This window comes from Dreissena polymorpha, chromosome 5 (assembly GCF_020536995.1).
Source record: "Dreissena polymorpha isolate Duluth1 chromosome 5, UMN_Dpol_1.0, whole genome shotgun sequence".
NCBI classification, from domain to species: Eukaryota; Metazoa; Mollusca; class Bivalvia; order Myida; family Dreissenidae; genus Dreissena; species Dreissena polymorpha.
Window position 1 is genome coordinate 38,072,960 of NC_068359.1, and position 13,834 is coordinate 38,086,793.

The window sequence follows — 13,834 nt, forward strand, 5'->3', positions numbered from 1 at the left end:
ATGTATGTGTTTGCTATCAGTACAAATCTGAATATTTTAACCAGGTACCAACTTAGTTTAAAACCCTGGTTATAAGATAGAAGTATTGCAGGCTGGCGGCATCAGACTGGTAGTTTCTGGTTATGAACTTTAGTGTGCATTAACCAGTCTTGAGGACATTTTGGATACAGCAAGCTTGCACGTAGACCTAGCTTAGCGTTGTATTAGGGGCATGTAATTTCAAGGTCACTGTTACTAAACTATTATTAGTTTTGATGTAGAAATTGTACTGAAATTTTGTGTCTGGGTTGCTGAAATGGAGATTGCTTTTGAGCAAGTAAGGTCAGGGTCACCTCTATTAAAAAATAAAAAACTATATAACTAGAGTTAGAATAGAGGAATTGCCATGAGCGTTTGTTTGTAACTTACTTGTATGAATTCTATCATGGGAGAGCCTTTGGGGCCAGTTAGGTAAAGTTAGCTTACATGTATATCTAGCTTGGGATCTCTTGGGTCAAGCAAGGTCAAGGTCACAGCTTTTTAAAATAGAAAAACTATCCACCAAAAAGCAAGATTTGTTTATGCCGGTAGTGTTGTGAGAAATTCAAGGTCACTCACATTTACAAAACGGTTGTTTACTAGATCTACTAACTTGCCTTTGGTGTGGAGGTATTAACCGGAAGTTGTGTATGGATATACAAACCTATTTAAGCTTGAGATTGCACAATGTTTTTAATTTAATGTATGCCTTAAACTTTGAAATCCTGCATTTTGTGGCATTACCATGTGTATTGTTTTGTACATTTAAGGGCGATCAAGTTTAATTTTATAACTACATTTACACTTCATTTTATGTCTAATCACCCTTACATCTAGTCTAACATTCTGAGCATTATATTTCCACTTCATTTGTAAGGTTAGGGAGAGATCTTGTTCAGTTAAATCTAATGATTTTAAAAGCAAATTTGCACCATAGGTCCCATCAGTCTTTGTTCATATTAAATATTGATTGTTAATTTAATTACAATTGTTTAATTTAAGCTTGATACCATTAAAAGCTTTTGGCTTACAGAGACTTTTTCAGGTTCATTTCCTGAAAATAATGACAAGGCGTTGGAAGGTTTTGAAAATGCTACCTCAGCCAGGGTCAAACCCAGGAATTTCTGGTGTTATGACAAATACCAGTTCCATTTCACCACTGCAAACTCAAACTGAGTGAACACAATTAACATGTTAAATACTCAGCACATTATATATAGGTAATATGTAGCTAAACTCAGCTTTGTAAAGGGAACTATTTAAGGATTGTCTTTCTAGTGTTAATAAAGCTGTGTGAATATATCAAATCTTTCTGTAGGCATAGCAGAGAAGCATTCATAAAACATCTTTAACAAGAGCTGCGTTTGTGTAACACAATGCCCCCTACTGCGCTTTGAAGCCACAGACCAGTTATATCCCAATAGAAAACATCATGACAAAGTTATTGTCCATTTATATTTGACAAAGTTGCGGGCCTTGGACAATATCTGAAAGCGTTTTGGAGAAAATTAAGGAAGTTGTAATTAAAAGTCCAATGCCTGTTACTTCATGAACAAAACTCAAAATTGATTTGAAAGTCATATAGGTAGACTGACATAACAAAAATCAGATCAATATCTGAAAGCGTTGCGTAAAAAAACTATGGAAAAGGGTAATATGGAGAAAATTTCTTCGCCCAAGGCCCATTACTACGCCAAAAATCAATGGACGGGAACAAAACTTGCACTTCATTTGTAAGTCATGTAGGTTGAGTAACATACCAAGAATTAGCTTAATATCTGAAAGCGTTTTTTTTTTACTCCAGAAAGAAAACTTCTAAGTCCAAGGCCCATAATTTTGCCACATGCCGATGGACAGCAACTTCATCTGTAAGTCATGTTGGTTGACTCACATATAAAAACCCCAAACTAAATATCTAAAAATCTTAAGTAAAAATTTGCCACAAAATGGCTATTATAGAAAAAATGTCCAAGTTCAAAGTCTGAAAGTGTAAAAATTCTCCGGAAAGAAATTGTTGAAAGTCCAAGGCCCATAACTCAATGGACCGCAACAGAACTCGTACTTATCTGTTAGTCATGAAGGTAGACCAACACACCAAATATCGGGTCAATATCTTGAAAAAAGTCCGAAAAGTAGAATGTCCGATGGACAGACAATCCGACTGCTATATGCCAAACTACTGGGGGCATAAAAAAGCTATGAAAATGCTATGACAATTACCATTATCTATGAAACAGGTAATAAACAGAATTACATGTTTGTAATCTTTGTAGTGCCTTTCTGGCTAATGACAGTATCAATATTACACCAGATCAACCTTGCCAATCACATAGTGATCTTTGTCTAAAACACGTAGTAGTGAGAGTGATATGAGATAACGAGGGTGGGATTTAACCCTTTGCATGCTGGGAAATTTGTCGTCTGCTAAAATATCGTCTGCTGAATTTTTAACATTAGCATTTTCTTCGATTTTTTTTTCAATAATACTATCAGAATAGCAAACAGTTTGGATCCTGATGAGACGCCACGTTCTGTGACGTCTCATCTGGATCCAAACTGTTTGCAAAGGCCTTAAAAATGCGGTTCCAGCACTGAAAGGGTTAACAACCACCTCAGGAAAGGAAAATGTCCTATCCCCAGTACAGGGTTCAACTAAATTTTATCTTTGTATCGAGATCCAGCACAGTTAATAACCATTTGCAAAATAAGTTTGACATTGAATGGGAGGAAATCAGCGGAAATGAGGAGAAATAACAAATCTGGTTACTGTTAAATAATATAAACATGTCAATAGGTAATTATACTGCTGACAGGGAGAAACAAGTATGTCAGCCATAAAAACAAAGTGATATAGTATAAGATAAAATTTATCTTGGCACATTATGTCATAGAAAAAATAACACATTTTGAAACAATCATCATAATATAAAAGCAACATGTGAACAAAAATAGTTGTGCTAATTCAGAATTAATACAAAAAAGCTTTAGTCTCAACAAAAATTAATGGACACTTGTCAATGCAGCATTAAAATAAACAAAGATAACAATTTACATTGAATTTGAATAAACAAAATCACAAGCATGTCAAATTTACTTTTGCAATAAAATATGCATTATCACAGAGTTTTAGGGACATTATGTGTACATGATTCTGTATAACCTTGAGTAATTTGTTAGCGTTGATATTTTTTAAAGCTCCAAATATTACATTTATAACATAATTTTAAATGGCAGAATATTTACTTAACTCAATTTCTATTAAGGTTCATTCAGTCTCTGATGTACTTTTTTATGAGCACATAAATCTCTAGTTTCTAGATACACACTTGTTAATCGTTTATCAGTTTGTATAATTGTAGCTTATGTTTACACAACCAATTCATACTGCATACATTTTATTTCCAAATATAAATTATAAAAAAAAACATGGCCCGTTAATTTCTGTTTTTTTTAAACGCCCAAATATAATTGAATTAGATTGTTTTCAACCTGAAGAAAATAAGACAGCCAGCACCCAATATTTTACTGAATCAAAATGTTCCACCCAAAACCACTATCAAATAAAAACGAAAATGTCTAATGAACAAATACAATGTATATAAAATATATATTCTATATAAGCAGAATTACCCCACATCATGATGAATGATGATAGAACAATCAATTAACCATACATTATAATGGCAGTGTAAATAATTCTTGAATATAAAATGCATAAATTGTTCTTGCACTAAAATGCATAAATTGACATAATCTAGAAATCAAACTGAAATACTCAAGAAATCAAATTTTGCAATCAAAAATATTTTTCTAAGAGTGACTAATAACCGAATTTCCACTTGTTGAACAGAAAAATCTATCACTATTTCAAATTATTTGAAATGAAGAAAAAAACAAAGCATTTAGACAATGGCTGTCTAACAAATGCTGCCTTTATTGACAAAAATAATTGTATAAAGCAACCAAACCAACATCAAAATTAAAATGAATATTCCAATACACAATTACCATGTCTTTAGTTAAAAGCCTAAGTCTATGTGTTGTTAAAATGTATTACTTACTCCAGTGTTACATAAACAGAGGAGGTAATCAGAAACATGTTTATAAATTCAACACAACTTTACTCTTCATTTTTAGTATTTTTGAATGGACATGACCAAGATTTGAACACAGCCTAAAAATGTCAATAAACATTTAATTTGACCAAGTTTTGTAAAAAGTCATAAATATTGACTCAAGATTGGTAATAGGATTTTTCTAACATTTGACTTGGTGACCTAGTTTCTTATGCAAGTGACCCAGATTCCAACTTGGTCTAGCTTAACCCATTTATGCCTAGTTTACTCTCCCATCCTTCTAAATTGGATCAATTTCTTTCCAAAATTAGGGATGTCAAGTATATTTATTTCTATATTTAGAATATGTCATAAAAATTCCTTTTAAGCAAACAGCGCAGACCCAGATGAGGCGCCGCATTATGCGATGTCTCATCTGGGTCTACGCTGTTTGCAATGTCCTTTTTTCAGGACGCTAGGCATAAATGGGTTAAGATAAACATTCTTACAAAGTTTCATTAAATTTGTGTCATAAATGCTGCCGCCAGATGGGTAATAAGGCTTTTCTAAGATTTGACCTCGTGACATACTTTTTGGTTGCACATGACCCAGACTTGAAATCAGTCTATATATTGTTAAAACAACAACATTTTTACCAAGTTTCAAGATTGTGTCATAAATGTTGCCTCTTGAGTGGCAACAAGGTTTTGACCTGGTGACTGGGAAAGCAATAAAGGGCAACTATAAAAGTGTGTGATGTAGAATAATTGTTTGTATGCAATGAAAATCTCCTCACTAAAATCTCTCTACTAATGCTGTTGAGAAAAAATAAGTATGAAATTTAACCAATTTCAATAACTACAAAAGTATGAGGTGCAGAGTATTGATTCTTGTACACTGCACTTCCTCGCAAAGAAATCTATCTACCTATTAGTTTCTAGTTGAAAGCTCGAATATAATAATTTATATATGTTGAGACAAGCATAAGGGGAGTGCCACTGTCAGCACAAGTAACCACTGTTATCGTCACCTAATATGGCAAATAGGAACACCGGATTTGATGTACCAGCACATTAAAATAATATGTAAACTGTATTGTACATGTATGTTCAATATGACTTCAAACTATCAAATGCCATCATGAAGTGAATTCGGTCACTTTAAATATTTTAACACAAACCAAAACAGAACACTACAAACTATGTGATAATGACATATACTGGTCACGAACCAATAGCCCAAGTGGACCAAAAATCAAAGAACTTGTATACTTTAATAAACAAGAGCTGTCACCATAGGATGACATATGCCCCCTATTAACGCTTTGATATAAGTTATGAGCATTTTTGAAACCTAAACGCAGAATATGAAAGCTAAACGCGGACCTTAAGTTCAAGGTCAAGGTCACAGGGGTCAAAATTTTTGTGGGTATGGAAAGGCCTGGTCCATATACACATGCATACCAAATATGAAGGTTATATCTCAAGGGACATAAAAGTAATGAGCATTTTTCGAAACCTAAACGCAGATTTAAAAACCTAAATGCGGACCCTAAGTTAAAGGTCAAGGTCACAGGGGTCAACATTTGTGTGTGCGTATGGAAAAGTCTTGTCCATATACACGTGCATACCAAATATGAAGGTTATATCTCAAGGAACATAGAAGTTATGAGCATTTTTCGAAACCTAAACACAAATTTCAAAACCTAAACGCAGACCCTAAGTTCAATGTCAAGGTTACAGAGGTCAAAATTGTTGTGGGTATGGAAAGGCCTTATCCATATACACATGCATACCAAATATGAAGGTTATATCTCAAGGGACATAGAAGTAATGAGCATTTTTCGAAACCTAAACGCAGATTTAAAAACCTAAACGCTGACCCTAAGTTCAAGGTCTATGTCACAGGGGTCAAAATTTGTGTGCGCATGGAAAAGTCTTGTCCATATACACATGCATACCAAATATGAAGGTTATATCTTAAGGGACATAGAAGTTATGAGCATTTTTCGAAACCTAAACGCAGATTTCGAAACCTAAACGCGGACCCTAAGTTCAATGTCAAGGTCACAGGGATCAAAATTGTTGTGGGTATGGAAAGGCCTTATCCATATACACATGCATACCAAATATGAAGGTTATATCTCAAGGGACATAGAAGTTATGATCATTTTTCAGAAACCTAAACACAAAAAGTGACGGAAGGACAGACGGACTATATGCCCTCCTTTGTGGGCATAAAAAACTTTCTTGTCAAATAAGAAAACAATCATTGCAGAAACCTATTCCAGAGCAATCTGTAAATTTCCAAAAGTTTCTGACAAGTTTTTATAAAAATACAGTGATTACGATCACAGAAGGGAATCCCGCATTTTTTATGTTTCATTCATAGGGGTCATCTGCGATCACGATTAGGGCTCTCACGATTCACAGGTATATTGCGGTGCATGTCGTGAAAAAAATCGCACCACGGTACAGCGTTCCGCACCGGTTTTTTAATATTATTATATGAGCACAGATATAAATACATTACATAATTATTTTGATATAGATATCGTTTTGAAAAATGTAATGGCGATTCAAAAGGGCTAAATAAATAATCCGTTAATACCAAGGTGAAGCAAGCCCTTCCACTTGTAGATGTTTAACTTTCACATTTAAAATACAGCGATGTATGGGTCCGTACCTTTTGGGGAATTAGGGACAGATTTCCTTTGCAAATAAGTTCATAATTATCCAAAAGATGTTTATTCTATTTCTTATTTTCTTTCTTTAGTATATCGATCGTTCAAAGCATGGCACTTCCGAATCATGTTATCTTAAGATTCTGAAAAAGTCGAGGAAGAGTCAGAACGCTACGGATTTTCAATACTGGGCCCGCTGACTCCGCATTTTGAACATGCCCTTGAAGCGTTCGATTTACACATATCGTAGTCACAACTATTGTAAACAACATGGCGGACATTTTAGAAAAAGACGCGAACAATAACAATGACTACTTCTATCAAGTTTATTACAGTTTCTTTTACAGTTGCTAGTCATACTATGATGCCAGTGTTTTCTGATTATTGAGTTTAATAAAGTTTGTAAAACTTGTTATTCTGCTGTTTTCTTCACAGATACATATTCTGTAAAATATCGCGGTACGTATCGCAATACAGTGTTGCCGTACCACCATATACCGCGGTACGATCACGGCGTATAGTGACAGCCCTAATCACGATCAATGTGCCTATGAAGTGTCATGATCCTTGGCAAAAGTGTTCTTGGGTTATCATCCGAAAATCATTTTACTATTTCAGGTCACTGTGACCTTGACCTTTGACCTTGTGACCTCAAAATCAATAGGGGTCATCTGCAAGTCATGATCAATCTACCTATGAAGTTTCATGATCCTAGGCGTATGCGTTCTTGAGTTATCATCCGAAAACCATTTTACTATTTCGGGTCACCGTGACCTTGACCTTTGACCTAGTGACCTCAAAATCAATAGGGGTCATCTGCGAGTCATGATTAATCTACCCATGAAGTTTCATGATCCTAGGCGTATGCGTTCTTAAGTTATCATCCGGAAACCATTTTACTATTTCGGGTCACCATGACCTTGACCTTTGACCTATTGACCTCAAAATCGATAGGGGTCATCTGCAAGTCATGATCAATCTACCCATGAAGTTTCATGATCCTAGGCGTATGCGTTCTTGAGTTATCATTCAAAAACCATTTTACTATTTCTGGTCACCGTGACCTTGACCTTTGACCCAGTGACCTCAAAATCAATAGGGGTCATCTGCGAGTCATGATCAATGTACCTATGAAGTTTCATGATCCTAGGCCCAAGCGTTCTTGAGTTCTCGTCTGACAACCACCTGGTGGACGGACTGACAGACCGACCGACCGACATGAGCAAAGCAATATACCGCCTCTTCTTCCAAGGGGGGCATAAAAATACGGGATTCCCACCTGTGATAACGATTGAATCACAACCAATATCAGTATACCATAAGAACTTATTTTTGCTTAATTAAGTAGGGAATAGTTACAGATTGCACACTGTTTACCAATATTTAATTAATTAGTTTTCAATTCGGTACATCTGAAACTCCTTGAAGGATGAATGCATACTTTATCTTTGCTATTTTAACCATGAATTTATGTTTTCATTTCAGTCAGTGATTTTTCATTTTGGCAAATATGGCGTGATTAAGAGTCGTCATTAAGTACTTAACTCCAAGTCATAATATTTAGAAAATTAATGAAATTGAAACAAGAAACAAAAGAAATTGCAAATTCAATTCATTAATGAAAATGCATATTGAAAACATCAGATAGATTTATGAGGCTATTTCCTTCGACTTTTGGTTCCTGTCCAGTATGAATCAAAGCTTTGGTCCTTTCAATTGAGTTTGGTTTCAAAGTCCTGACCAGCAGTCAATATATTAATTGGATTATAATACTGGCATGTTAATTCTAGCTAATTACCTAATTATCAAAACAATACTAACACTGTCACTACTTTCTGAAGCCAAATTTTCCAGCGAAACTATCCAGCAAGTTTGTTATTCCATTGGACTCTGGGACATATTTTGTAGTCACTTTATTATGATAGGCGTTGTTAAAGAGTCTCCCCACAGTGTCCAGCCTGGTCCATCGTTCAGATTGTTCACAAACACTTGGCTCCTCACAACTGTAAACAATCCACAGCAAGAATAATGAAAACTTGTCTACCTTATTTGTCAACGTTATCGTTAGAGATTTACATTTTTACATTTTTTTTTTATTTTTTGATTTTGGCCATTCTTGAAAAAACTATTTGTTTGGGATTACATGACCCATAGCAGTATAGGTGGGTAGGTAGGTTAGTGAAATATTTGTTTAATGATTTTTTTTGTATATGTATAACTATTGAAAGATATTATTTAGGATAACATAAGAAGACTGTGTGCAAGGCTGATCCATTCATATAACACCCACCTTTATAATTTTACGAGAAATTACATTGAGAGGGAAAAACTTGTCTTGCACAGGTGGTTGAAGGGACAAGACTATTTATGAAATAGTGTGTAGGTGAAAAGACATATCATGAGTGTAAATGCAAGAATACATTTGTTTTTAACTTGACACAAATTATTTAATCCCATGATCTTAAAACAATCATATTGATAGGGACAGTTTAATTGGGTTAGTCAGGTTATTGTGTTAACAAATTTTCACACAAATAATTTATAATGATGGCTTTATGGTGGTGTATTGGCCAATACAAATTTAGACTTTTGATGCATGCAAACAATTTTTTTTGGCCAGAGTGGTTTAATATACATGCACATCCTTGCAAAAAAATTATCAATTTATATTTTCATTCTAATATTGTCTGATATGAGTTGACAAACTATTCTACAATTACAATGGAATTCATTTTTTTACTGAAATTGCAATGGAATTCATATTTAACTGTAACATAACTGCTTATTCAAGTTGATATTTTCACACTGTAAAAGCTAATTTGATTTCTACTTTGATTATGTACAAGTTTTCCATTTAATTTGTATTAATATACCTTAAAGTATAATTGGGTTGAATGAAAAGAAAATCTATAGAAAGGGTATGACATACGAGTTTGGGCCACTGGAATGTTTGGAAGCACTATAACCCAACTCTGTCGACAGCAGACTCCCTGACTCTGATATCACCTGCCAACTGAAACATTAAACACACCTAAAGCTATACATGGAGTTTGATATTTCACAATATTATGCTCACATTTTAATCTTCACCTCCTTCAACTTCCTAAATTGTAAAAGAAGCTGCCACTGCTAACATTGCTGATTCCGACACAAATAATGCCTTTGTATACTGTCACCTTTTCCAGGCAAAACAAAATGTGGACATGAGTAAATTTTGGCCTTTGTCATTATGTTAAGTCAGATTAACCCTATTTTATAATTTATACAAAAGTATACAAATTAAAACTTTTGTACATGTAATTGAACTTTATTTTAAAAAAAATCAAATTTATCATTTTTATTACCAAACGCAAAATCATTAATAACCTGTAATTTACAGAATATACCAACAAGCCCATTTAAGGGACCGTCAACCACAAACGGAGAAAAAAGAAAAGTTCTAAAATACTTTATTTTTTTTACAAAAATTAGTTTATTTTGATTAAAATATCACGACTGGTATATTACATTTCTTGAAAAAGTTTTCATATTTTAATTATATTCGGTAATAAACTTTTAATGGGTACAGGTACCAGGTAACTACCAGTTAACTATAAATAACGCAAGTTGATTGATCATCATTGCCACGTCGTAAACCCAGGAATGCAATTTGTGCATGCAATCAGAGCTCCAGATTAAAATTTGGTCAAATTGTTATTTACTCCCTCTTACGAAAATTAATTCTTATTTTACCCCCTATTTATAAAATTAATTCTAATCACTATATTACCAAATAATTTTTATGCTTTGTTTTTGACACATCAACAATCCAACATTTTGGTTTATAGTCTTGGAAAAGCCTGGCTTTCTTTTCCGTTTCTTGCTTTCCCATAATCGGACAGCTTTTTCTGGCTCAAAAGACCCCACATCTATCTTGCTCATCTTGCTTTTTTTGCCTTCCACGCTTCGATACACCGCTTTGGTCGGCCATTTTGATTTTTTATTTAAAACAGTCACTGACACTTCGGCTTAGGTCATAATGGCATTTTGGTCGCCGTTAAAGTCATATCAAAAATATTTATTTAACATTTAATTTTAATGACATTTTGAATAGGTATATATAGGTATATTGTATATTACTTGTGTATAAAAATTTCGATAAGTGTAATTAAAAAGGTACAATAAACAGTAATGACTCGCCTGTAATACCAGGAGAACAGAATCGAGACTGTTTGGCCTTTCGACCGTTCTTAAGTGTGGCCCTTCCTCACAGCAAAGTGACGTTGACTTAAAGTTGTAAGTTTTCATTGAACGCCTCGACGAGTCAGAACCGGGATGAAATGTTTACCATATATAATTTGCTACTGGAAGTTTTACACACGTTCCAAAATGTCGAATTCGTGTTTTATTTTTTCAATGCGTAACTTAACGCAAAGATTTTAAATCTTAATCGTTATTTAAGAAATTTTATTCGTTTTTACGCCTTTACGCATGTTATCTTGAGCACTGCATGCAATAGTGAATTGTATATAGTTTATATATAAAATGATCAATCTACTTGCGTTATTTATTTTGTGTATATCGTTATGTCACCTATTTTGCGATGTACTTTTGATTTTACATCGCAAAATTTTATTACCAAATATACTGAAAATATGAACTTTTTTCAAGTAATGTAATATACCAGTCTTGATATTTTAATCAGTATAAACTAATAATTGTAAAAAAATACGGTATCTTAGAATTTAACTTTTTTTGTAGTTTGTGGCTGACGGTCCCTTTAAAGCACAGGCAGATAAAAAGTATGTCAGAGAATCTTCAGGAAGATAATATAATCTTAAGGGAAGAACTTAATATGAAACACTGTAACTAGCCTGCCACATGTTGGTGAATCTGAAAGGCTGGATTGTCTGCCCCTGTTTTCCGGCACCATCATAGGACTAGAGGACCTCTGGCAGGGAGTGGTTTGTAACAATGTACAATTGGATGATGTTTGAGCACTAACATCTGATTGTCTGAAAAATATATAAAAAAAACAGGTTATTGCATTGTTTTCGTAAGTTAAAAGAGATTTGTCAAAGAAAAAACAGCAGTCCACAACCAAGTTGATGATGTAGATCTTTATATGTTTTGTTAACCTAGCTTAATTACTTTTAAGATATGGCTGGACACAGATTTTAAGTTTGCAATTATTTATGTAACCATGAAACCATCAAAATTATTGGTCTGATGAAAACAATGAAATAATGTGGGTATTCACCATATGGACCTCTATCAACATAACAAGGTTTATCAACCTAGCTTAAGTTCTTAAGAGTTGTCTCAGGATCTACATTTTAGTTTTAATAATTTCTGTAACCATAACAACCACAATTGTTTTGTGACAAAAAACTGAAAAAAGCATGAACATTCTTCTTATGGCTGTTTATCCACATATGAAATTTAATCAGCCTAGCTTAAGTTCTTTTTCAGTAAGAACAGTTCCAGATTCAGATCGATGTACGTCGACATACAAATATATACGTCGAAGTGTATTTCATATTTTTACGTCAAAGTACCATTTTTGTACGTCAACGTACATATTGTACGTCAACGTACATTTCTCTGTTTACCTAGTAGGTCTTGTTGACTTTCGACCCAAATGGTACGCCATAATATACTGCTAGCACATATTCTACCTTGTGTATTCAATTTCTCTCAAAATAGTCAATGCTTTTGTATTGTAGTACGACTTTTATTTGACAAATCATATTACAACACTCAATTAATTTCACTCTTTGCTATAAAAAATATAATTCTTTAAAAATAAATAAACTTGTAAAATTAAATTTTCAGTGAGAGCCAAAAACATAGCTGAGCTGAGTAACTTCAATTTCAACACCCAAAGAAAACCAAGCATCTTACTCGTCAATAACATCCTCATCATTTTCATACTGCAAGAAGTATCGTGAGCAAGGTTCAATGGTAAAACTGCCGTTACTACTCAAGCTGCTGGAACTGGAGTTGCGTTTCCTCTCCACTGAGATGCGGGCACTTCCGCTGCTGCTTCCGCCACTACCCACGCTACTCAGGTGTTTTCTGACTTCTTTGGAATATGTGTCTGTAGAAAATATCAACACATCATGTACAAGCTTTTTTGTCAAAAAACAACAACAACATAAATCTATATGTGTTGCATGTAGATGTTTGATTACAGTATGCTTATAAAAACCCTTCAAAAATGTGTTCAATACCTTCTTTATATATTACATGCATGTATGTATTATAATTTATTTCAGTATTTTGTGGAAAAAAATAAAAGATCACAAGTTGATCTTGTTATAAAAATCTTAACACAGCGAACAAATGTGTAATACTGTATAAGTGAGTGAACATTTAAATGATTATTTAAAATGTTTATATATAAAAGTAAAAACAGCGAACAAATGTGTAATAATGTACAAGTGTGTGAACATTTTAATGATTATTTACAATGTTCATATAAATTAATGACCATTTTTAACATCCATGTACACTTGTATGCAGTGTTATAATAAATTCACATATTATTCCTGAGGAACTAGTGTGTGCATCAGTACATTTGCCTTATTTACTTATAGATTTATTGCATGTGGGGACACATTTAAAAAAAAATAATAATTAAAGTTTTGTACTTTTTCTTGCAGTGTTTTGATTTGATTGTGGTCTAGTTCTGTTTTGGAAAAAAATGAGCACCTAAAGAAAACCCATGTATGTCGGATACTTTATGGTGAACAGCCATTAAATGGCGCAACAATAAGGAACCCCTACCTCCTGTTGTTCTCAGAAAACCATTGGCAGCAATATCCTGTCCAACAGAGCTCTTTTGTCTCTTAGTGGACCTGAAACACACCCATAAAGTAGAGCTATGAGTACCATTACTATTTTTAATATAATATCAACTAGTCCAACATGTTAAGCCGAGTACAAGTCCATAAATCTTGTTGTATTGAACACAGTTGATACTCAATGACATATTAATTAAATGTCTACTTACTGTAGGATGCTTTAAAGCACAAAGACTTATTTTTTTAGGTTTTCTCTTTGAGGAACATTTTCATTTATTCAAGAAGTCAATTTC

At 33.6% G+C, this 13,834-nt stretch overlaps 2 protein-coding genes across 4 annotated transcripts in view; both read right to left on the bottom strand.

The window, feature by feature from the left end:
- Positions 1 to 2,869: 2,869 nt before the first annotated feature.
- The window catches only part of LOC127881652 (adiponectin receptor protein 1-like), a 503,063-nt gene continuing 492,098 nt past the window's right edge, over positions 2,870 to 13,834 (bottom strand). Inside the window, exons 7-8 of one of the 2 annotated variants that reach the window (XR_008050179.1) lie at positions 7,697 to 7,841; positions 2,870 to 7,551 (exon numbers count right to left, since the gene is read on the bottom strand). The gene's annotated coding sequence lies outside the window, so the exon portion shown is untranslated. Of the gene's footprint in view, positions 7,842 to 13,834 lie in introns of both variants that reach the window. The other variant, XR_008050178.1, reaches the window with a different exon arrangement.
- LOC127881630 (myotubularin-related protein 14-like) overlaps positions 7,868 to 13,834 on the bottom strand; it is a 42,350-nt gene continuing 36,383 nt past the window's right edge. For both annotated transcript variants that reach the window (XM_052429703.1, XM_052429702.1), the window contains exons 15-19: positions 13,525 to 13,595; positions 12,640 to 12,835; positions 11,610 to 11,750; positions 9,686 to 9,769; positions 7,868 to 8,759 (exon numbers count right to left, since the gene is read on the bottom strand). In XM_052429703.1, the coding sequence (XP_052285663.1) occupies positions 8,585 to 8,759; positions 9,686 to 9,769; positions 11,610 to 11,750; positions 12,640 to 12,835; positions 13,525 to 13,595 (667 nt within the window). In that variant the 3' untranslated portion in view covers positions 7,868 to 8,584. The remainder of the gene's footprint in view (positions 8,760 to 9,685; positions 9,770 to 11,609; positions 11,751 to 12,639; positions 12,836 to 13,524; positions 13,596 to 13,834) is intronic.